This window comes from Piliocolobus tephrosceles, chromosome 7 (assembly GCF_002776525.5).
Source record: "Piliocolobus tephrosceles isolate RC106 chromosome 7, ASM277652v3, whole genome shotgun sequence".
Classification (NCBI taxonomy): domain Eukaryota; kingdom Metazoa; phylum Chordata; class Mammalia; order Primates; family Cercopithecidae; genus Piliocolobus; species Piliocolobus tephrosceles.
The window spans coordinates 90,896,463-90,923,022 of record NC_045440.1 but is presented as its reverse complement, the minus strand read 5'-3'; the positions used below and the strand labels follow the sequence as shown (position 1 = coordinate 90,923,022).

The following is a 26,560-nucleotide window of genomic DNA, read 5'->3' as shown; positions in this document are numbered from 1 at the left end:
GAACATTAAAACCTCTCTAGGTAACAAGAGTTTTGCTATAATATTCAGGAATAAGATTATTCCTGGACTAGGAGGATGTAGGGGGAAATGAGCCTCTGTTTTCAGCATCCAATCTCCGAGCAAAGGATCTCCCACCACCTGCTGCTTCCAACAAGCCCAAACTCCCGCTCCACTAGCTTTCCTGGGAACCGAGCAGAAAACTGGAAGGGAGGGGAAGAAGGTTGGTGAGAGCAAGAGGCGGGGAGTGAGGAATGGGAGGCTGGAGGAGGCGTGGCCCAGCTTTGGGCCGTTGGGATAAATACTGAGAACTGGGTGCGGGGTGTAGGGAGAGAAGTCTGGAGGAACGCTGAGCTGAGCAGCACCGAGGACAGCGCCCGGCAGCGCCCGCGCCCAGGTCTCCCTCCGCAGCACTGACTCGCGCACACGCTGAGCTTTTGCTTACCCCCTTCTCGCGCGGACACAGACACACACGCATTTCACACACCCAGACACACACCCCGCTGTACAATGGCAGAATTCCACCTGCAATCGTCCCTCATCACAGCCTCACAGTTTTTCGAGATCTGGCTTCATTTCGACGCTGACGGTGATTATCTTCTCTTTTTAACTGTTTCAAGACCCGTTTCCATGCCCCTTCCCATTCTTTGCCCTTTTCTGAGCCTCCTGATCCCATTATCCCTCCTTTCTATTCTTTACTTCTTCCCCCTTCTGCCTAATCTTATCTTCTTATCTCCCGACTGGCCGCCAAACCGTCAACCTGAAAGTTTATATTGTTTCCACTGTAATCCCAAAACCTTAAACTTTTGTCTTTCCAGGAACGGTAATGGTAGAAGGAGAGAGAGAGCAGGGATTGGGGGACACTGCTCCCCCAAAGTTTCTGTGGCTGCGCTCAGCACCCCAACCATCCTCCTTTGTCCTCCTCAGTGGATCTAAAGTTTGATACCCCAGGAGGGGAGCGCTGCCGCGTCTGTACGCTTTGCTGGTTAATCAATGTCCAGGCAAGAGAGAGCCTCTCGGGTCGCCAGAAAGATAACTGTCTTGGAAAGTGAACGGGGAAGACACTCGGAATGAGATATCTGACACCAGAGTGCCTCTTTGTCTTTGCAGGAAGTGGTTACCTGGAAGGAAAGGAGCTGCAGAACTTGATCCAGGAGCTCCAGCTGGCGCGAAAGAAGGCTGGATTGGTAGGTTCAAGTTTGCGAAAAAGAAAAAAAAAAGACTTTCAACCCCCAAATTAAAACATTGTTGTGTTTTCACAAAAAGCCAGCAGGGTAAAGCGCTCTCTGGGTAATGTAAACGTTTATTGACTGCGAAAGGCAAGAAAGAACACTTTTCCAATTCGCATACAGAGAAAGGGGAAAGAGACAGCCTGAGAAAGAGAGACACAGAGAGAGGGGAGAAAGAGAGAGAGAGAGAGGTAGAGGGGGAAGGGCGGGACAGAGAAGGGAGGGGAAAAGGGAGAAGGGGAGACAGAGAGAGAGAGAGATTTTCTAAAGGGAAAAACCTTGCTATCTGAAATCGCAGTTTTAAATATATATATATATATTCTATACTAGTCCTTGCTTTAATAGGTCTTAAAAGGAAACTGGGTGCATGAGATTCTTTAGCGGATCACCACTTCTACCACTGAGTTTGATTAGGTAATTTTTAACTTCTGTTTTATTGTGTGAGAAATAAGGGGGTGGAAATGCATTTCTGCCCCTTGGTGGTCAAGAAACAGATCTGCAGATTATGGATCTCTTACTCTATCACCAATTATTATTGTTGTGATGTTGATGTCGTTGGGGAGATGAGAAAACATCTTGTCCTCATTAAGGGAAAGTTGCCCAACTTGCAACATAACAGTGAGCAAGAATTTAGCAAGAAAAGGTCTTCATTTCTGTTGAAAGCAATAAACCTAAAAGGTAGAGAAGTAAAAAGTAAAACAATTTTAAGAATTTCATGTATTGTAAAAAAAAAAAAGCAAAGTGATACTCTGATGGGCAGCAATTGATGGTGTTTTGAAAATGGCTATGTTTGTTATTTAAGCCATTAGTTAATTTAAAAAATGACAATTCTTATTAATTATAAATGACTCCCTTTGGGCATAAATTAACCTGTTAAGAAAGTATGTTGTCAGCACAAATATAAAATATAATCAGCTTTTAAACATAGATGAGATGGTTGTCCAGAGGAAAATGGGTTAAAAATTGTACTACTCTATTGAGGTTTATGTAACACTGTCTTTCAGAAGGCGGTGTTGAATTGGGATGAGTTACACGTTAATGGTCTTTGGCCTTCTTGACTATGTTTAGAAAGAGATTTTACACTACCAATGATGTATGTATTATATAGCAGATCACCACCTCTAATATTGAGTGATATATATAAAATTTAATAATAGAACTCTTTTTGCCCTATCTAAATTGAAAATTTTGTAATATACATCTCTGTATAGCATATTCAAAAGAATCCCAGAGGGTTCTAAATGTGTTATAATGCATTACAGAACTATCAGTTACAAAAATCATTGACTAAATTGATTTTAAACCAGATTGTGCTCTAGGGATTGTTTTACCCAGATTTAATATTATATAATCTAAAAGTATAATAGAATGGAATAAAATAGCATAAAAATGTTTTATATACTCTTCACCCTCCCCAGATCTTATATATTGCCATGTAAATAAATTTATGCAATACTGTCATTATAGCTCTATGTATCTTCGGCTAATCTAATAAAAGCAATTATCTTCCTAGTTTAAAAATACATATTTTAAAATCTGGTTGGAAAAGTCTTATTTTCCATAAAATTTAGAATTAAAATCTTGGAAGATGCTTCTGGCAGCTAAATGATTATATTTTAATTTGTCCAGAAGTAATTTTAATATTGAAATCTATTTTCAGTTTGGAAATTTAAATATTCACGAAATTTAAAATATATCTTCCTCTGATTTTAATATTTGTACCTTTTTGTAAGCAATATCTTCATGTTGGAGATTTAGAATTTAGTTATTTTTCTCTGTTTTGGAATAGTTAAAGCTCCAATTATTAGACTATAACATAATGATACTAAACAAGCATAGTTATAGGATTATATGACCATTTTTCTGGAATGTAAATACAATCTGGATTTTTCTGAATTGAGTATTTTTCTTGATTTGGGTAGTTAAAATCTAAATCAAGATCTGGATTCAGAGTTTCATATAATAGATACATGTTTCACTATACTACCAACTTCATTGCATTAAACTTACTTGTATATATTTCTTCTCTTTCTTTAGAACACAAAAATTGCCCTTATAAACCAGGCTTTTTGCATTTCTAGCCATAGGATAACAAATTTCATTGCATTAATGGAAACATTGTTTGGCTTTTCATGTTAATAACATGAAATTTCAAAATTTGCACTAGGTGAATATAACATTAATGAAATATAACAGTGCAATATATTTTCAAAAACTATCCTTTTATACTAAACATGTGTTTGGTCTTTGTATTTGCACTCATTTTTATACATTTTTAATTGGTGGTGATGATGAGTATATCTTTTGCACTATTTAAAAAATAGATTTTGACATACTTGTCAGAAACTTCACAAAGTAAATGTCAAGTCTGCTAGTTAAAGTAGTGATATTACACCATTTTAAAATTTAAGGACAGATGCTTTGGTTTTTGTTTATGTTAAGGTATATGTAAAAACAAAACAAAAAAAAAAAACTGTAGGACCTGATATTCCCACTATTGCTATGGTTGGACACTTTCATTTTCTTACAATTGTTTCTATAACAAAATGAAATAAATACAAATTGTAATTTATCCATAGTAAGTTTTATAAAGACTAAAATATAATTATATTGCTTTGTTATTATTTATTATCTTAGTTCTACTAAAGATGTCTACATTGGTTCCAAACAGATTTTGTAAATACTAGTAAAAATGATATTTAGTCTCAATATAACCCTTAAATTATATTAACCTATCTATCCCCAGAGAAAACTTGTGTGGTAGATAATACCACCATCTTGTTAGCTATGATGAAAACTGAGACCTTAATTTGCTTTCCCAAGGACGTAGAATAGAACATTAGTAAGGGTTGACCTATTTTAAATAGGCTTCAGCTAATGCAACAGGGCTATTTTAAATGGGCTATGTTGGAGACCCAAGGGTAAAAATTAAACCTCCTGAATACCAGTTCTATGGTTAGATCACTAGTTTATAGTTCATAGATCTCGAATATATTTAATTTTAAAATTTATTTAATTGACGAATGCCTCTTTTATGCTTAAAACAATCTTTGCTTAGAAAGTAGTTACTCTTTAACATTCATAATTTTTGCTTATTCAAACTGAAAACATATATTACTTTCCATAGATAAAACATTATGTTAGATGAGAAAAATGTTGTAAGACAAAATAGTGTATCAATATAAGGTAATCTTTAGTGAAGCAAGCAATGTTTAAAGTATATTGACAGTGATGATTATGTTAAAATTCACTAAAAGTTATGAATGGAATGTTTCTGACTACACTTTCAAAGGATAGCATATTCTCAAAATTAATAACAAGATAAATCATATTGAGAAATAATCATCATGATTATAACTCTTTCATTTGGACCTAATAAATACTGTGTATCAGTTATGCCTTTAATTTTTATGAGAATAATTAATCATTATGCATATTTCTATATGGTTCTAATTTTGGTTTTTCTTTGCAGTAAGTTATTAACACAGTCACAAGCATAACTGGGTATTTTTTTACAAACCTCTTACCTGCTTTTATATAATTTTAGGAGTTATCACCTGAAATGAAGACTTTTGTGGATCAGTATGGGCAAAGAGATGATGGGAAAATAGGAATTGTAGAGGTAAGGAATTTATGCATTTTTCTGATTTAATTTTAATAAATGAGTTTCAATTTTGAAATTGTATTCAAGTCAAGTACGATATAGCAAGACCCATTCAGAGAGGTTTATTTTACCTAAGTAATACATTATCTTCTGTTCAGAAGTACAAAGTTAAAAATTGTTCACAAATGAAAAACATCTAAGAGTATTCCTAACCCAGGGCCTGAATTTCATATATTACAAAATTGAGACCCTGGAGAAATAAAATGGTTTGTCTCTGGTCATACAGCTGTCTGCTGGCACAGGTGCAGTTAGAGGAACAAGTCCCTGACTTCTAGATGAGTATCAATCACATTCCATTACCAAGCCTCACTTCAATGCAGTATCTAAGCATATGGTCCATCAGTATTTCTTATCACTTAACAGTGTAGACTTGACTTTTAAAATTTAAAATAAAATGTTTGTAGTCCCTGTGAAATATTTACAGTCCTTATTTTTCATGGCAAAAAGCTGCATCCTGTTTGACAACTGGCCTTAGTAAAAGCAGAAGAATTTAACTAGAGTGAGTGAATATTTTATGATCTGTTATAGGTACAGATTTCGTGTGAGTCTCTGAAAGTTAAAACTGTGGGTGTCAAATTTTATCCTTTCACACTGACTTTTCCTATTAAGGGCAACTTATTTTTGTCTGTGAATCAAGGAAGCAAAACCAATTATGCATCAATTCTTCTGCATTCTCAGATTTGTGAAAGAGCTGTTGCTTCCCTTATGTCTACGTTTCCAGCCTGTGGTGTCTTAGCCTCTTTCTTTATCTCAGCAGCCTATTAGAGAAATTGGGTGGAAGCCTTTGTCCTGAAAAATTAAAAAGGTCATAATTTAAAGTATGCCAAATCATAACATAATTATGTTATTTATATAGTGTTTCTCAGTGTATTAGATTGTGAAGTATTCTGGCTCTCAACAACATTTAATAATAATTTACCTTTGATTCAGAGAAATAACCAGGTTTTCAAATAATTGATCTTATAGGACACTTGTGATGCCAATATGAAATACACTTATTTTTAAACAGCTGATACAAATAAAGTTAAGAGAGGACACACTATTATTATCTTTATAATTAAAATTTTTCCCTGGAGTACATACTTTCCCCTTTACCTGTGTGTAACTCATTACTATATAAATAGATAATAGTAATGGGACTTACAGATTGACATATAGGCCAACTAATCAAGATATGAAACCATCAAGGATAAGAAAATAACTTTTAAATTAAACATAAATGAGATGAGGTAATCTAATTATTCAAAACTAGTTTGGAAATATGACATCAGTGAAATTACAAATTGCCTCTTTTAGAGTTTGACATACTTTATAATCCTAGTAAAGGAAAGCCTGTCACCTTACATTTAACATACTTCACCTTGAAGGACTCCAATGGACTCAGCTATTTATTCAATTTCATTTCTTCAGTGATACTAGATTGTGCAGTAAAAAGCATTGGTCTGATTCACATGGATTTTACATTTTTAAAAGGATAAAATGGATGAGCATGTTTTGAATCCAGGTTTTACTTTATGTGATACAATCTAATCATTGTGACTTATTATTTAAGCTTTATTTTGAACGAGAGGTTAGAGGCCGTTTAGCAGATGCATTGTCCTAGAGGTTTAATGAAGGAAATTTCCTCAGAAGTTTTAGATAAGAAACTGTTAAGGAAATAAAAGGCTTTCTGTGTAAGGAAAGATATAGAAATATACATAACAGAAGAGGATGGAGAAGGCAATGAAGTCTGAAATAAAGAAGTGGGAAGCTTTTATAGCAATAAAAATAAAAGAATTCACATTTGTATAAAATAAAATTGACAAAGTGTTTTCAAATGTGTTATCTCATTTGATCCTTGTAACAAGAAAATTAAGTAAATTTAAATATAAAATGAAGATCTATTTTATAGTTGTGGAATGTGAAGCTTCAATAGAATTTGCCTAAGGTCACAGAAAAAGAAAGAAATAAATGGTAGAACAGTCAGAACCCAGACATGTTCCCCCAAACTATTCTGCCTTTTTTTAAATAATAAATAATCTGTACATTTTCTGCATTAAAAGGAAAGGTTTTCAAGCTTCAGTTGGTTGATTACTTATGGCAAGTTTCTAAGTTTAGCCAGGTTGAATAGGGATGCAGAAAGTGTTCTGCAGAGAATTTATTTGGGCAAAGCCCTCGAAACATGATTTCAGCAGAACTTTTGATCAGCTGAAGAAGAAATAATTTAAAGGGAGACAAATGAGATACATATAAACTGATTGGAAGATTTTAGTGTTCCAGGACATGGAACTTTTTGCTAGATGGGACTCTTGGGAAGAACTAGCCAACATTCCTCATTTTAAGGATGAAGAAACTGAAGCCCGAAAAGGTCGAATCATGTATCCAAGGTCCCACTTGCAGGGAGTGACAAAGTCTATACACAGACTTAGATCTCATTCTGATTTTGGAACTCTTTTCATTAACCTCAGTTATCAGCCAAGACATAGGAGTAAGGGATCTGGAAGAGGGCATTTGGTTGAGAGAAGAGAATTGGAGAATGGGAGGAAAAATAGGAGATTGCTTCAATAGTTCATATGCATGTTGGTTCACTCTGTGATGGTTAAGAGTGAAGAAAAGAGAAATTCTGAAAATAGTTGGGAAATAGAAATTAAAAGTTACAGGTTACATGTAGGAAATGGCGAGAGGGAGAGTAGGAAATGCCTGAACTTATATTTTGCTCTCTAGTGTAACCAGAAAGCTGTATTAAATGAGGTTCATCCTTTCTTTTTCCTATTTGACATACATCACTTGCTTAGAAATCCTATAAATAATATAGAACATAAAAATTCTAGCCAGCTATAAAGGAATGCAAAATCCTATGTTTTCTATAATTTATAATAATCTACCTACTGACATCAAGCACATATTAACTTTGGTGTTCAAAGGGAAAGGAAGATGGATTTACTTATATGTTATGCTCACTTAATAGTTATACTCACAAACTCATCAAAATCTAATCAAAGTAAACCAAATGATACTCATGCCGTGGTCTGCTTCCCTGATGGAATAGACCAAATTGGCTTGTCTCTGAAAGATGTCATTCAAAAGATTAGAAAATGTAATGGTTAACTTTCAAAGTTCTGACCTGATAAAGTTAACTGACACTTTCTAACAACATGCATTTGCTACCTAGAAACATATGTTTCTTTCTTAACTTTCTAATTTCTGGCCTTAAAATAGATTTAAAAATTCACACAAATACAGTTTAGAAATAAAGAGATTGTTAACAGAAACTCAAGACAGGAGCATCGAAATTCTGAGATAATTTAACAAAAAATGTGACGGTCAAAAAAAGTTCCAAATTTATTCAGAATAATAACTCTACTGCAAAGAAGGCTGATTAAAATAATTTTAAAAAAGGAAGACTGAATGATTTAGCAGATAATAGAGCTTTCTTCTCTGGTGTTCACATGAAATATAGGTATTTCTCTTGAGTGGATGTCAAATCTATAAGTTTTTCACCTCATCCTTTTGGCAATGTGTGAGAACCTACCATCCTCTCCATTCTTACTGTTTCTATTCGTCCAGGTCAGTGCATCCACTGAAAAGTGCACCTAAAAGCTATTTTATTCCTAAAACTATAACAACCCTCCCAGGGAAGCAAGCTGTTCTCCAGCCTTTCCCTCTTTTCATCTGTAGTGGGATTTGAGCCTGTGAGTTTAGCCATAGTGAATATACTTTTTCATGGAAGACTACTTTTCCACCACAGAATTTTGGGAAATGACTGACAATGAAATCTGATTTTAGAATTCCCTCTGCATATATTTTTCTAAATAATTTATTAGGAATACTTTTTTGATTGAGGATTTTAATGGAAGGTGATGAAGGTAAGGGACAGAGTCTCAAAGCCAAGAAAGTCAGACTCTGCCTTCAAATCTGGCTCCAACTATAATCTATGTGAGAGCAGGCCATTTACCCTCTTTGAACCTCTGTTTCCTTGGCAGTGAACAGGAATGACAATGTATTAACTTCATAAGGTTGTTATGATCATCAGTATCAAATAATACATGTTGAACAAATAGATCGACCCTGGCACACTGTAAAAACTCAACAAACGTATTTGCAGTTATTGTTACATATAAAAATAACTTACTACAAAATCAACCCCATCTTCTGAATGCCAAGCCTTTCCCCCCACTTATTATATCATTTGTCAAATTCAAATTATTAAATTGAAATAGCTTTACATTTTTGATAAAGTTATTTATCTTCCAAATTTCCTGGACTCGCTTCTCACTGGCTAGGGAAAACATTTTTCTGGTTCTCAAGTGAAAAAAGAATTGAATGCTTGTCTAATACATGTTCAAGAATGTTAACATACCATGATTGTCTTTAAAAGTTAGGAATTCTGCCTCATATGCACTGTGATATAATTTATATCACTAATGAAGTTGCCTTTCATGTACACTCTCCTCACAACTAGTACTTAGTTTTATTGTTGTTTTTATCTCCTGCTTTAAAATTGTCAGGCGAAAACTTCTTTGAAAGTATCTGCCTCCCTTTACGGTTCTCACTAGTGGTGACTATGGTCACCAGCACAGTGGCTAGTATTTAGTAGCCAAATGATCCACAGCAACAGATTTCAACTTACTCCAAAACATCAGGCAAAGGCTCTGTATTATGCTAGAAATAAAAGAGAGAGATAAAGACCCGTGTTATGGGTAGAGTTCCCTGGGAAGCAGATCTGAGTGGAAGAGTAGCAATGAGCAGGTTTATTAGGAAGTGCTCTTGGGATCAATATCCCTGGGACAGAAGTGAAGAGAATAGATCTGGGCAGAGGGAGAAGCTGGGCTGTGTCACAGTCTCAACAGGGACATCAGCTGACCCTACAGTGAGTTCTGAAGCTGGGATGACCCTTCAGGAATGTCTCTAGTTTTGAGTGAGACGGTTGGGCCTTTATATCCCCATGTTGATCAGTCATAGGATGCCACCTCCTTGGGGACACAGCTCTCTTCAACCCAGGTATTCCTTCAATGGGGCCTCACAGGTGAGGCTGCAGCAACACGCCCAGCACTTGAAGGGAGTTCTGGGTAGCGTATCACAATGTCTGCCCCAACCCCTATTCACAGCTCAGTAATAAGTTATTGCAATTATCTCCTAAGGAACTTTACCTCCATTTATTTACAGCCTATCCTGACGCTAGACAAATAGTTAATTGCCTTTCTGTATTGCTTCAATAAAATATTTACTACAATTTGTGCAGTTGCTGGCCAAAGAAACAGTAAATAAGACACAGACCCCATCATCAAGGAGCATGTATACTAGTAGGGGAGACAAGCAAGTAGAAAGTTGTTGGGGTTTTTTTCCTACTCTTGATGACAAGCAACCAGTTCTCAGAAATGAAGCTCTGAGGGATTCTACTTATTTCCATAGCTCCCCGCCTTCCACTCAACCCCTTGATATTCTTCACTCTCTTCTCCAACTCATAAAAAAAGTTTTGGGAGTTCATAAAAGAGCAGGCAGGCAGCCCAAAGATTACGGAATCACCAATAATACTGGAATAAGTAGTATTGGGTACTTCTATAAACAACAGTGACTTAGCATATCTGAGAATAAAGCAACTCTGCTTAACACCTCCGATATGAAAGACCTTTGGCACCTTGTAGACATGGTCATAAAGGCTACAACTGGAGAATTACTGTGCCCAGCTCTGAAACTTGAATATTGATTCATACACATTGACAGAAAAACTGAGAGGCAACACATGACTACCACATTATGAAACGTGTCTTAAGAAAGATTTCTTTACATTCACTATAGCCACATCCTATATATACATAATAATCTTTTATATGCTTAAGACTCCTTTCTAACATTTATAAAATAGGATAGTATTATGTTGAGTGTAACAACAATTCAGTGAAATTAAAACAGATTGAATATGTTGTGCATAGACACAATCTGTATTTTTTAATAATTTAAGAATAAGACCAAAGCAGTATGGGCAAGAAATACACATTTGTAGTAGACATGAAGAGCATTTTTACTATCTCTGTATCTTACATTTAGGAGACCTCTGAACTTTATGTGAGTTACATGAACTTTTATGTTGAAACAAAGATGGCAATTTCCCTAATTTTACATTTAGTGATTGCTTACTAGCTCATTCGTTTGTTTTTTCTGTTTTTATGTATTCAGTGGATTTGGAGATGTAAAATATTTAAAGAAAAATTATTCATTTTTGTTCAAAGCAACACACATTAATTATAAAAATCCAAATAAAATAGAGAATTACGATGAAGATAAGCAAAAAATATTCTAAATCCTTTTAAGTAGGTGTTTTTAATAAAGTAAAATTACCAACCAATCCACAAGCATTTATTTCAGGCATATAACACACTAGATACCATGCTGGACATTCAGGGGATGCAGAAAAGTATTATTCCCTGCCCTCTTGAAAGTAATGTTCTAGAGGAAGGTCACGCAAAAACTATAAGAAGTATCTAACAAGTTGCATACCAATAAATAAAGGACGAGTTGGTGTTAGCTATCTCCTTTTTCCTAAATGAACACTTATATTCATGAAAAACCATAATAAAATGTGGCTAGACCTTCTATATCATGCAGAACCCTCCAAAATGTATACATAACATCCATTTCCATTGTTCAATCTTTCCCTTAAAATGTCTGCCTCTGACGTATTTTCTTCCTCTTTGATGTGTTTTATTGTCTTCCATCTTTGTTCCCTCTTCTTTCTTGGATTACTTTATCTTCTCTTCCTATCTTCTTTAAAATCCTCAAGAAGACGTTCCTCAGAATCCCTCCAGGGAAGTATTATTATAGAAGAGGCCAGGCTCAACAAAAGACTGGAGGAGCGTGGGTGCTTTTCCCTCCTCCAGAGTCCCTCTCCATGCCAAGCACACCCACTGCCATTCTCCCTCCCTTCTCCTCTTCCCCATTAGCTCTGGGGGGAGACCTACATTCTAGGTCTAACTTACCAGATATCTGGATACTTTAATAATGAAAATCATTTATATCTACTTTCCACTAGAAGCCCACTTACAGATGAGGAAAAGAAGGGATTTTTATAAGGAAAATGGCGTTCTAGATTTCAATTAGTAGAAACAGCCTATTATATTCAAACTGTCTTATTGTCAAGTGTAAAAATCACCAACAAATTCATTATTTGCAGTCCAAGAGCAAAGAAGCAACCAAACCATTCTATTACTGTCTTCAATAAGCATGTTGTTGACTTAATCTATTAATAATCACCAAATTAAAGTGATTTTCAGTCTGCCAATCATCAAGTCAAGTCATTCAACTTCTTTGGGCCTTAGCGTCCTCAATCGAAAAGTCTGGTCTTTGAATAGAATTAAATTACATTATTTCTGAGATACAGAATTTTCTGATTCAAGTATTCAAAGGAATTGAAAGAATGCAAAGGCCACAGAAGTATGTCCTGCACTTAATAAGGGACCTGGATAACACACACACACTGCAATGATGCAAATGTGTTTGTGTACCAAAAGCTAATTACATTTTTTTAAAAGTATTGGCAGATTATAAACCCCGATTTTTACTTTTTAGATATATTATCATCTATCCACACTAGTGACCTTCCTTTAAAAATAAATAAGAAGGCTGGGCATGGTGGCTCATGCCTGTAATCCCAGCACTTTGGGAGGCTGAGGCAGGTAGATCACGAGGTCAGGAGTTCAAGACCATCCTGTGAATGGTGAAACCCCGTCTCTACTAAAAATACAAAAAATTAGCCGGGCATGGTGGTGGGTGCCTGTAGTCCCAGCTACTCAGGAGGCTGAGGTGGGAGAATGGCGTGAACCTGGGAGGCACAACTCGCAGTGAGCCGAGATTGCACCCCTGCACTCCAGCCTGGGCAACAGAGTGAGATTCCATCTCAAAATAAATAAATACTAAATAAATAAATAAATAAATAAGAAAATGTTTTATGACTAGGTCATATTAAACATGTTGATATGAGGTTTGACCCTTTCCCTTAGTCTCACCCACACGTGTAATGCCTATAAACCAAGTGGTTTTAATTTGAAATATTATTTCAAAAATCTAAAAATAAGATAAGCTAAAGGGCATACACAGCCACAAGAAAAATGAGATTCCTTGCATATAAAGTAGAATAGTGCATTTTATATTAAATTTTTAATTTTTAAATGAACCTAAAATGATGAATTTTTTAAAAAAGTTATTATAGTCTTTTCTATAACTTGGTAGACTTTGACTTTAAGGCTGATCTAGACTACAGGCTCTTGGCCTAAAATCCATGGATGAGGGTCCAGGCCTGTGATCTAGGGAATTCATCAAATCTTTAAAATCAGGTGAAATATAGTGTGTATAGATTCTTTCTTTAACGGTGAAAATGCAGTGCTTCCAACAGAAGGCGTTTTGAACCCAATATATTCAAGAAACACTGGCTTCTATTTCAAGTCCTTGTTTTAGTGATGAGGGTACTGAAGTCCAGAAATGGCTCGGGGTTGCTGGGGACCACAGCTAATTACCTACTGTGCCAGAAATAGATCTCACATCTGCAGTGGGGCCATCAATCCAGCTCCTTCCTTCTCCGCACGCAATAGATTAGTCATAAAATGGGATATGGAATCCTTTTTTCTTCCAAAAACAAAGAGAGGAGGATTGAAGTTATGAAATGAGATCTAAGGGAAAATGTCATAGAGGCATGCCGTGGAGATCAGAAAATAAACCCCAGCCCTGGATTCAAGCAATGGATGTCCTTTCAGTAGAAAGCAACAATTTGAGAACTGGCTTTTCCTATTCCTGTTTAATGCCCCACCATTCCTGGTGAATTTCTTTTCCATTGCCTTAAAATTGTTTTTGGTTTATCTTCTCTCGTATCTCATAGTAGGCTTTCTCCTCGGGCTTGGGAATGCATTTTACCCCTTCACTCCCCTCCCCAACATTTATGTTTCTCATGGTTTCTTGCACTTCACATGAAATTTATGGCCCCCATATGTGCCTTTCTGTGTACCCTGAGAGGAGAGAGCCCTAATCTGTGGCATAGAACACATGAAGGGTTCAAGCCAACAGGATGAATCTGCCTGAATGTCCAGCAGACAAGAAGTGGCCGCGCTAGTTCTACCTGAGTACAGGTTTGCTGCAGCCACCTCACTGGCCCAAGAATCAAGCACACAAGGGCACAGGAGCATTGGAGAATGGACAGCACTCCATAGGAAAGTACCAGAAAGGGAAAGCCGACTCTAATGTTCTTCCTCTCCTACTTTTCTAGCCTGTGAGGGAACAGGTTGAAGAGAAACTAAGCAGCAGGTAATGGCAGAGACTTGTTTTTGAGCAACTTACAACACGTTTCTCTCTTTTTACATCTTTTCCAGTTGGCTCACATATTACCCACAGAAGAGAATTTCCTGCTGCTTTTCCGATGCCAGCAGCTGAAGTCCTGTGAAGAATTCATGAAGGTATAAGAGAGCCGCCCCTTTAAGAAAGCTGCTTAAAGTAGGAAATTGTTCCTTTTATTAACAATGTGTTTGTTTTCCTCACCCCAAATTACTTGCAGACATGGAGAAAATATGATACTGACCACAGTGGCTTCATAGAAACTGAGGAGCTTAAGGTAAGCAAATAAAAACTTGTGCTAAGTTTTTCCCTTCAAATGCAATTATGAACTAAGAGTTTCCTAGCTTTTTAAAAAACCTCCCACAAAAGAAACTAATGTTGAACAGTGTCACATTTTCACCTACTCTTCGACATTGTTAATGAAGTACCAGATCAAAAAAGCAACTTCAATTGCTTCTTGAAATTCTGTAAAGTAATGCAAGAAATTAACATTTTCCGTGGCATACACAAATATAAGACAGACAGACAGACAGAATTATAGATAAGCCGAAAAATCCATTCATTTTATTGAAATTTGTAGTTTTAATTCTCAAAATAAACACATATAAATAAATTTCCTTACAAAAGAAAGAAGAAAAAGTTACTGAATAGCTACTGTATGCTAACTACTTTACACATAATGTCTTATTTAATCTTTGCATAAGTTGTATGAGATTGTATTACCCCAGTGAGGAAGAGTTGAGAGAAGTTAAGTGATATACTGAAGGCCACACAGAAATCAGACAGAGCCTTGATGTGCAAATCCAGGCTTGTCTGCCTCCAAGGCCTGTAGACATTCTATACAACCTACTGTCTCTCAACAACAATGATGGTAAAAAATAAAAATTCTTCTATAATTAAACTTTTGAAAAACTGCAACTTAGAAAATGAATTTATCACTTCAGATATCACAGAGGAGGATATAAAGGAAAAGACAGAGATCTGAAATCAAGTCTTACCTCATTAATTGCTACATCTTTCCAATTTTCTTTAATCTTTAAAATGAGGGTAATAAATCCTTCCTCTCATGCTTATTGTGAAACTCCAGTAAGATTCTGCACACGAAAGCTTTTGTGACATGCAACATATAATAAATTGTATTATTCATGAACTCAATTTACTAACCTTTCAGGAATATGGAAGTATTCTTCTCATTTTCTCAAACTGACTCCAAAACATCTACATCTGAAAGACCCTACTTTTTCTATTTTTAGAACAAAGAGTGACTAAAATATAAGTGAGTTAATATTTGCTATGTGCCAGGCAGCATACAAGGTGCTTGGAATGTATTTTAAAATTTAATCCTCACAGAAAAATATGCAAGGCAGGTATTATCACTCCTAATATAAAAACAGTGAGATTGGAATGCAGAGAGATTTGATGATTTTTCAAGATTACACAGCTGCCTAGGAACAGAACCTAGATTTGGACCTAGAATATCTGATAATGCTAAGAATGATTCCCTCCCACCCCCCACAGCACTACATGCTTTCAGACTTCATTTATTAAGAGCTGCTTTTTCACTATGTGGGGAAATATGAATATCAAACAGTTCTAGTCATAGTTCAACATGGTTTGAGTAGCATACAATTTTAAAGATGAAACTAGGACATTTGGGCCATGGCAAAATGGCTAAAACATATTCAGTTGTATCCTCTTGAAAATGTAAATGTTTTTAATGTGAAGTCACTAAAAACAATGTATTTTACAAACTCGCAGTTCAACAACCCACAAGGTGACAGTTAAGCTACTGTGTTTTTATTTTATTAGACCAAAAATATTCTTTTAAATATCCTTTTTAGTTCATAATGAAAACTTTAGCTCATTTCCAATACTGACCTCTAAATATTCTAAAAGTCTCCTTCTTTGTTCTAAATTTTATTCTCTGAAAGAGATTCTAAATAGAAGTCCTCTTCCCTGGGGAATTTTGAAGATAAGTTGGCATTCTTTTTTAATGGATCTTTCAAGAAAGCTAATTTTAAGATCCATAATGGAGTAAAACATCACTTGCTCTCAGACACGACTTTGAATCTCTGCGTCCCAAGGTTTCTCCCAGGCTATTTTTGTGACCACCATTTTAGTCTCTGATGAGGCTTTTTAACCCAATTAATCTCTGACAAAAGCCCCATAAGGCTCAAAAATGAAATTCAACCCCAACAGATAACTTTGAATTTTCCATGCTTCACTTTGGATTTGAAGTGGAATATTTGCTGTAAAAAAATTTGTCAAACTAAGAAAAGAGTGTCTTTCCTTTAAAAAGGTGACATCAAATCAGCCCAGAACTGGAACATTTAGGAAGGAGATAAGTCATTGCTGAATCAAAGAAATCTAATCCTTCAATAATATCTGGGCACAGTGTCCGCCTAGTTTTTCCTAATTGCGTTAATTCATTTTCTGAGAAAATAAAGGAGTTACGAATGAATAGCACTAAACAAAATGAATGACTATTATATGCTTAAGTGCTTACACTGTCATTTATATGGCAAATCTTGTAAAGCTTTTATTTGATTTACGTTTCTGTTAAAAAAAAATAAATTCACTCCTAAGCTCCAGCTGTCAAGATAATAATCATCTTCTTTTCATCTTCCCACATTAATCTCTATTTTAATATGATTCATATATCTTTCAGAGATTCAATGACATCATCTGTGGCCAATTTTGTTAATTTAAATAGTCAGTGGAAGCATTTTAACCAAAGCGCTTTGGACTGCATCAAGCCAAAAACTATCCAACTGGCCCTCTGGAGAAACAAGCATCATGCTGGCTATAAACTGATGTGTAAATACAGCCCGGGGGGCAGAAAATGGATTTGAAATTAGAAATAGATCTCTATCAGGTTTACTGATATTTTTTCACACATATTCCAAAGGTATAAAGGCCCTTGTGTTTCTTGCAGAACAATCCCATGAGTACTTGTGAAGATATCAGCAAGGAGAAATACATCCATTGGGCTGGCTGGTTTTAAAAGGTTTTATTCAGATAAACTGAAATCATAAAATCATGGTAATGCACAGACAATGACCAATCAAGTCTCAGTAAAAAGCAGGTAGTATTCCTGTCAAAGGTAGATTCGTTGCTGGAATGCCAGGAGGACCACCTGGTTTAGTCTTTCTTCTATTATAAGTCCCTCTACTCACCTGTTTATACCCTCAGAAAGAGACTTTCTTGGCATTCCTGGTATGTCCTGTTCCAAGGCATTCTGAAATGAAAGTAGATGATATATTATTAATGAAATTAATCGAAATGTTCTTTGTTTTAACAGAACTTTCTAAAGGACCTGCTAGAAAAAGCAAACAAGACTGTTGATGACACAAAATTAGCCGAGTATACGGACCTAATGGTAAGACTGATCCTGAAAAGATTGTACCCAAGAGCTCATGAAGTAGTATGATGTTCTTGCTAACTCCCAAGGCTACACAGGATGAAATAAATAAATGGTGGTGTGGGCATCATATGCACATAGGTGTCATTTCATTTGAAAAGTGAAATACTTAGGGATGCTTACATCTTGTCATTTTGAGTTCTGTAGGCATTGGCTTTAAGACTCAACACATGAGCATTTTCTTCATTGTAGAGCTATGTAATTTTTATCTATCAAAAGATGACTTGTTTTTCTTCCAAAGCCAGTGTAATTATATCACTAAATTATATAACTTACACATATATAAGGTACACTATATTTATAAATTATATCACCAAAAACTCACTTATTATAGAGGTCCTAAATCCATTTTTATCATAGTTTGGGAAATCACACTTTGTTAAGAGTTTAAAGGACTGTCTAGCTACTTTATTAATTAAGCAACTTAAAATGGGTCTCCTTCTTTCTTTTGATTTTTGTTGTTTTGGGGTTTTGTATTGGTGCTTTGAATGAGGAAATCTAAATATGCCCTGAGGCTGATGCTATGCTAAACAGTGATAACTAAGATCAATTATAGAATGTTGATAATAGAGCCAAGAAAACTGCTTTACACATAGGCACCTACTGTTTCAGAAAGAAAAAAAAAAAAAAGCAAATAAATAAGGTTCCAGATAAAATAAACCAATGTCTATGAAGTTAGTTTCTATTGGACGAAGTTTGCTCATTTTGACTCATCACAGAATTTGGATTACCAGGAGATACATATATTTATACATGCTTTCAGTACTGTGAATTCTTACTCCATGGGTTTAAATCAATAAACCATAAACGTAGCTCTATACTGTAAAAGCTACTGTTATATTAGATTGAAGAAGGAGTTAGACTTTTTAATTACTCTGAGAAACAATCTAATAAAGTGTTTGATTATACTTGAGGTAACCGAGGTTTGCTTTCAGCATCTCAGCTTACTTTTATCTGGGTTGGAGTGGGGAACTACTAGAACTTTACTATTGCCTTATTCACCAACTAGTGTTATTTATTATAAAGTGGAGCTAAGCTTTAGTTTCAAAACAACCAAAAAGGTTTTCATGGTCATCTTTAATTCCTCATTACATCTCCACTTACAATAGCATTAGCAAACAAATGGAGGAGAGTTTCTTGCTATGTGTCACAATCAGCAGGTCTAAGCTCTGAATAACTTTTTGGTAATGGACAATAACCTACATTTATCAATTTTCTATTTTGTTCCAATCTTAAGGGATGCCTATTTAAAGAAAGGCTCCTTTCCAGGTACAATATTGAAGCAGCCTTTCAAAACCCACTCAGATGGGAGTTTTCCTCTGTTAGATTGGCCTGACGTATCTGATTAAATGTCATAAACCAGTTCAAATCCAGGAAGCAAATTAATCAAGAGCTAATTAAAATTTAAATATATATGTTGGGAAATATTTCCCCATGGGCACAAAACTAAGTGATTGAGCTGTCCAGTATCTTGATAGTGTGACAATATCAGAATTTATGGTCAATGGATTATAAAATGTTTTGTCAGCATGGGACCCTGAAAAAATCTGCCTCCTACAACAGATTCTTAGAACATCTCAAACCATAGAATGCCCTTCCTTTCCTCCTTAAAAAGATGTCACTAAATCTGTATCCATTATAGCACTGGACACATTCTGTTCTTTAAAAACAAAAATATTGCTAATTTTTCACATATTTAATGATCATTTAATATATACATTTTATATATTTAATGTAATTCATATATACTACTTTGGTATAACATATTATAGCAATAGTTGCTACTGTCTAAAAAGATGAAAGCTTCCCAAATACGGGTATGAGTGTTTACATCTGGATGTGTCTTTGTGAATGATGTATACATAAGTGCAATGGAGAGTTGGAGAGCTTTATTTAGTTTCTAATGTCCAACAGAAAATAAAACAATTCAAAATTATTCAAAAATTATATTCTCTAAGGATTTATTTGTTATCTGTTTTCTGCTTCTGTTTGTGCTATTCTATTATCTAAAAGGGTGAAATAAATATTTATTTTCTTATTGGAGACACTCCAGAAGTGCAAAAACTGTCAGACACCATCCCTCCCACATCTTGATACACATATAAATGTATTTGCAATAAAAAAGTGACAGTATTCTAGAAACATAGCTAAAACCACTATTTCTCTTTTTGACTATTCTATATTATTCTGATAAACGCTAGCAATTGACACATTACAGAATTAGAAATTTGCATTTAAAGTTTTAAAAACGCTAGTTTTTAAAATTTTACTGTATATATACAAGTAGTTGATAACTCAAACAGCTTTATTTTGAAGTTCATCTCCTTCATGCAATAAATTATTCCTCAAATAGCTAGAATAATGGCATTCTCTCTTTCAGCTGAAACTATTTGATTCAAATAATGACGGGAAGCTGGAATTAACTGAGATGGCCAGGTAAGTTTAGGAACCATGAAAAATGTTATAAGTAGATCCTTTTCAAAAAATGTAATATATTAATATAATGTTTTTCTCTCAAAAGGTTACTACCAGTGCAGGAGAATTTTCTTCTTAAATTCCAGGTACTTAACTTTTTACTACCTTAAATAATTTTTCCTTGAAAAGCTACACTGTGGGAGACTTGTCAAGGGAAACATATTGAAACATAGTAATAACATTTTAACATCTACTCTCTTCTCTGTCTTTAGGGAATCAAAATGTGTGGGAAAGAGTTCAATAAGGCTTTTGAGCTGTATGATCAGGTAAAAGTTTGTTACTTTTTTCCTTTCTTTTTTATTGCAGTAAAACCTCTTAATATAAGATCTATCCTCTTAACACATTTTTAAGTATAAAATACAGTACCGTAAACTATAGAGACAATCTTGACAGCAGATCTTTAGAATTTATTGATCTTATATAATTAAGACTTTATGCCCATTGATTAGTAACTCCACATTTCTCCGTCCCCCAGCCCTGGCAGTAACATTCTATTTTATGAGTGTGAATATTTTAGATACCTCATACAAGTGGCATCATGCAATATTTGTCTTGTGCTGAGAATGATCATACGCAGTTCTATTTCTAATTTTTTGAGGCCTCTCCACACTGTTTTTCATACTGGATGCACCATTTTTGCATTCCCACCAATGTACACAAGAGTTCCAATTTTTCTTCATTCTCACTAACACTTGTCTTTTATATTTTTGATAATGGCCATTCTAACAGGTGTGAGGAGATATCTTATTGTTAGTTTAATTTTTATTTCTCTTGATTAGTGATGTTAAGCATTTTTTCATTTACCTGTTGGCCATTTATATATCTTCTTTGGGTAAGTGTCTACTCAAGTCATTAACCCATTTTTTAAATTGGATTATTCATTTTTTGCTATTGAGTTATAGGCGTTCTTTATAAATTTTGGAAATTAACCCTTTTTGGGATGTGGTTTACAAATATTTCTGTATTCTGTAAGCTGCTTTTGCTCTCTGTTGATTGTTTCCTTTGCTGTGCAGCTTTTTAGTTTGATGTAGTCTCGCTTGTCTATTTTTGCTTGTGTTGTCTTTGCTTATGGTTTCATATCCACAATATCATTGCTAAGAACAATGTCATAAAGGTTTTCCTTATGTTTGTTTGCTTCTAGGAGTTTTACAGTTTCAGATCTTATATTTAAGTTTTTAATCTATCTTAAATGTATTTTTTATATAGTGTAAGCTAAGGGTCCAATTTCATTCTTTCACATGGGGCTATATAGTTTACCTAACACCGTTTGTTGAAAAAAGCTATCCTTGTCCCATTTTGTGTTTTTGGCACCCTTATCAAAGATCAGTTGACCATAACATGTGAAACTGAGAGCTCATTAGCCCACGTTTCTATTTTTGTTTCAGTGCTATACTGTTTTAATCACTGTAGCTTTGAAACATATTTTGAAATCAAGAAGTATGATGTCTCCAGGTTTGTTCTTCTTTCTCAAGATGGTTTTTGGCTATTTGGGATCTTTTCTGGTTTCACATGAATTTTAGGGTTTTTTATTTCTTTTTTTTCTTTTTTTGAGATGGAGTCTTGCTCTCACCCAGGCTGGAGTGCAGTGGTGCAATCTTGGCTCACTGCAAGCTCCACCTCCTGGGTTCACGCCATTCTCCTGCCTCAGCCTCCCGAGTAGCTGGGACCACAGGCGCCCGCCACCACGCCCGGCTAATTTTTGTATTTTTAGTAGAGACGGGGTTTCACTGTGTGGGCCAGGATGGTCTCAATCTCCTGACCTCGTGATCCACCCGCCTCGGCCACCCAAAGTGCTGGGATTACAGGCATGAGCCACCATGCCTGGCCAGGGTTTTTTATTTCTATAAAAATTGCCATTGGGATTTTGGAAATGATTGCACTGAATCTGTAGATGTGTTTGAGTAGTATAGACATTTTAACAATATTAAGCCTTCCAATCCATAAACACAGGCTGTCTTTCCATTTGTTTGTGTGTCTGTTAACTTCTTTGATCAGTATTTTGTGATTTTTAGTGTATAAGTTTTTCATCTCAGTTAACTTTATTCCTAAGTATTTTATTCTTTTGGTGCTATCGTAAATGGGGTTTTCTAATTTCCATTTCAGATGGTTTAACATCATAACTAATTTTTCATTGTTAATTTTGCATCCTACAACTTTATGGAATTTGTTTATTAATTCCAACAGTTTTTGTGAGGTCTTTAGGGTTTTCTCTCTATAAAAATAATATCTGCAAACAGGGATGATTTAACTTCTTTCTTTCCGATTTGGATGCCTTAAAATTGTGTTCTTATCTATAATTTGATTCTTGAGAAGAATTTGGAAAAAATGATTATGAAAATTATACAACCAACTCATTCTTTTCATAGGAAAGGTATTATGGTATGCCCAAACTACATAAACCCCTGATTCGAATCCCACACTATGATTTACCTGCTTTGAGACTTTGAACAAGATACCAAACTCATGTGAGCCTCAATTTTTTCATTTGTACACAAGAGAGAATAATAACACCACTTTGCAGGATTGAATGAAGATTAAGCTAGGTGAAAATATCCAGCAAGATAAAGGTTATTTGTGATGTCACTAGGTCACATCCTTTGCTTCTAATTTGTTTACTCCTGGACTGTGGGCTCTAGTAGAACTCTGCCACCACCTGGTGTGAAACATACCTTCCCCAGCCCTCAGTTTCCTCACTTGTCCTAGAAGAAGATATGATATTGTTAACATTAAGTGAATTACATGTGTAAGTACTTTGAAAAGTTCAAGATCTTTTACAAATGTAAGGTGTTAAATGAGAGGTAACTAATACCTTGCATATTTTACAACTTTGGAGCAGCTAAAAACTTGGGTGGTCTGACATAACAGATTATCTGCAAATATGCAGTTGGGAAACTTTCTAAGGATTCCTATTATTTCCATTTTACTTCATTTCCCACTACTGTCGATGGAGTTGGTTGTATAATATTTTATTTCTCCTCTCCCAGGACGGCAATGGATACATAGATGAAAATGAACTGGATGCTTTACTGAAGGATCTGTGCGAGAAGAATAAACAGGTAACTTACTTACCATGGCACTTACTTCTTTAAGCAGACTCTATGGATCCATCCAAAACCAACCGCACATCATCTACTTTAAAAATTAATATAGAAGCAGAAATAGAATTCAATTCTTAACTCAGTTTGGTTCTGGCCTAAATCAGGATAATTGTGATAAATAGATTTTAAAAACAACCTTGTGATTATTCACATTTGTATAAGAATTTAATTCAGCTCTTTTGTTAATGGATTGATGTAACAAGTAGTTTCATCTCGAATTTTATCACTTGACAGTGGTTAATTAACTTCCATATTTAACTGGATTACAATGCCATTTATGTTTATACAGGAGCTGGATATTAATAATATTACAACATACAAGAAGAACATAATGGCTTTGTCGGATGGAGGGAAGCTGTACCGAACAGATCTTGCTCTTATTCTCTGTGCTGGGGATAACTAGAGTTGGTGGTCGCAACCACTTGCTAGTGATACACTGTATCTAAAAAATAACTGTGCACTATAAGGGAGTAGGCTGTATTTTCTTTTATATCTGTAAATTTAACTGCATATAGATAATTATCCAGGATGTGTGGCTCATTCTTTTCAGCTTGTTTCTATACTGTTTGTAATATACAGTTTTTGTAACCATATGATTGAAAAGAAGAAAGTCTATGTTTAGGCCAGTCAGTACACCCAATTTTAAAAAATAAAATATTCTTGCTTTCATAAATATAGTTGAACAAGATTTCCCTAAAAATTCCACTAGGATTAATGTCTAAAATTCTAGTCTCTGATGTGCAAATGCACATTTGTCACTGAATAATGGAATTATGTATGACAAGCCAAACATTCTTATTTTAGACAATCATAGAACTGTCCCACAAAATATTTCTTATTTCCAACTATTAGGAGGAATGTGCTTTTGCATCTAAAATACTCACCAAAATATAAATAAATAGTTAATTGTGGCTTTATGAAGTTAACAGTCTCATTACAGATTTAGTTTACCAATCAACAGCATGTCCACTGCTTGGATCCATACAAAACTATCAGTTCAAGTTGATATGGTGACAAGGGAAGGGAGCACCAGATGACACATAAATCTGTCTGATTCTATGCCTGTATTTCCAACAAGCCTACTGTCAGAGAATATGACCTAAATCCATTTTCTAAACTGTTTTCACGTGTTGCAGATAATAATTATTCTAGTCAACTGCTGTTTCATGTCATATTCTGTGTAATCTCTGATTAAATCTAATACACTGCGTACCCTGGTGTCTAGTTTGCATACTTCCTGGATTTTCTTTCTATGTAGAACTGTTCATTTCCACCAAGGGTATCTGCTGCCTCTGAAAATATTTTTTTCTAGCTATAACAACTCTATTTTTTACTACATAATTAAATTTTAATGTAAAATTCATAGCATCCTGATTATTGAATGTTATATCATCAATACTTTTGTGTATTCTGTGGATTCTATATTTCATATTGAGATCAGCATTCAAAATAGTTCTATTTCTATCTGCAAATAGTTTCAAATGAGTTTAAAAAATAACATCTGAAAAGAAATGCTAACATAATCATTTATCTTATCTAGCAAGAAGATTCTAAAACATTCTTTAACACACATCTAAGTCACAGTTTCACATATTTGTAGCTAGAATATCCTATACTGGTTATAGTTGACATGTAGCAGTTGGTGATTTTAGATTTCTTTGATTGTGAAACAGGGAGCTATGAGAGATGTGTCCATGTGAAATTTACAGTTACTGCCTAGGAGTTAATGATCGTTCTGGGTCAGCTTGAATGTCCCCGTTCTATAAATACAACACTTATTTTCTGAATTCATAAAAATAACAAAAAAAAAATGTGAACTATAATGTTTCCCTCAAGAACAAACAGAAACGAGATCTGCCAAAAACTAAAATTCATCAAATGATGTTGAGTGGGAGATTGGCTTTGCCTTTAGCGTGTAAATGGAAGCACTGCCATTAGACTGAGTTTAACTACTAAGAATAAAGAAAGAAGAAAATAACCTTAATCTCTTGTATTTGTTTTTTTCTTCAAAATGTCAGCTGACATGCAATCCGTGATGGATCCAGGTGGAAATGTAGGATAAAATTTTTATGGCCTAAGGAATCTAAATAAACATAAATGTGACTCAGTGAACTACTGGATACTTCGTTGAATTGAAGGGTTCCTCTAACATTAAAATTTACAAAGAAATCTCAACATTTCCAAATATTTGAAGTTTTCTGCCCAACTGACATAGTCAAATATTTAATTTTTTTTTTTTTTTTTTTAAGACGTAGTTTCACTCTGTCGCCCAGGCTGGAGTGCAATGGCATGATCTCGGCTCACTGCAACCTCTGCCTCCCTGGGTTCAAGAGATTCTTCTGCCTCAGCCTTCTGAGTAGCTGGGACTACAGGTGCCCGCCACAACGCCCGCCTAATTTTTATTTTTGTATTTTTAGTAGAGACGGGGTTTAACCATCTTGGCCAGGCTGATCTCGAACTCCTGACCTCATAATCTACCCGCTGTTGCCTCCCAAAGAGCTGGGATTACAGGCATAAGTCATTGTGCCCGGCCCATAGTCAAATATTTCTTCTTGAAATATCTCCAAAAGAATAACAGGAACATACAGAATTTTCCTATATTTCATTCATAGAAAAATAACTATTCACTACCAAGTATGCACCAAAACTCTACCAGATTTGGCATTCTTACAGTAACAGCATGAGCAAAGAAAGAAAACCAACAACAAATTATGATAGGGAAATTTCTGAAGAGACTTCATAGAGGGCTGTCAGCAGTAACTGTCATGAATCTAGAAGCAGGACTAGCATGGTAGGCTTTAATTCCTGAGCACTATCACACAAAGAAATTCCTACACCTCAGCTACATCAGTCGCACTTACCTATAAATGACAGGTCTGCTTCCTCAAGCACAGAACAGGATGAAGAATGAAAAAAATGAATCTAGATAGGCAAATATAAAATTACAGGCATAATGCCTACCTCATACCACAAACAAAATTCATTCCAAGTTTATCAATATAAATGTGAAACATATGTAAACACAGGAGAATAACTTCAATACTTCATGCATGAAAATACTTCTTCACATCCAATTATGAAGAAACAAATCGAAAAATTGGACTCTATTAAATTAAGAATTCCTGTTCAGAAAGACTATACACTTCAACAAAAAACTATTAAAGAGAGTGAAAAATCAAATTTCAGAGTGGGAGAAGATATTTGCAACACATACTTGACAAAGGCACATACCCAAAATATATTAACATTAATCCTAGAAACCAACATTTAAAAATATAACCCGATAGAAAAATGTGTAAGAAAGCTGAACAAATTTTTCACTAGAAGATACCCAAATGATATCCAATAACATATACAAGTAATCAATTTTATTAGTAAT

General features: G+C 34.9%; 1 protein-coding gene across 2 annotated transcripts; it reads left to right on the top strand.

Annotated features, from left to right (window-relative positions):
• Positions 1–323: 323 nt before the first annotated feature.
• Positions 324–25,165, top strand: CALB1 (calbindin 1). 2 transcript variants are annotated; one of them, XM_023222895.2, is made up of 11 exons: positions 324–586; positions 1,108–1,184; positions 4,774–4,848; positions 14,226–14,309; positions 14,408–14,464; positions 17,489–17,566; positions 19,989–20,044; positions 20,130–20,169; positions 20,296–20,349; positions 23,068–23,139; positions 23,471–24,390. In XM_023222895.2, exons 1-11 carry the CDS (start codon positions 508–510, stop codon positions 23,582–23,584), a joined length of 786 nt encoding a protein of 261 aa, XP_023078663.1. In that variant the 5' UTR covers positions 324–507; the 3' UTR covers positions 23,585–24,390. The 2 variants fall into 2 exon arrangements, with proteins under 2 accessions (XP_023078663.1, XP_031791737.1); XM_031935877.1 differs by lacking the exon at positions 4,774–4,848 and having other exon boundaries at positions 23,471–25,165.
• The last annotated feature ends 1,395 nt before the right edge of the window (positions 25,166–26,560 follow it).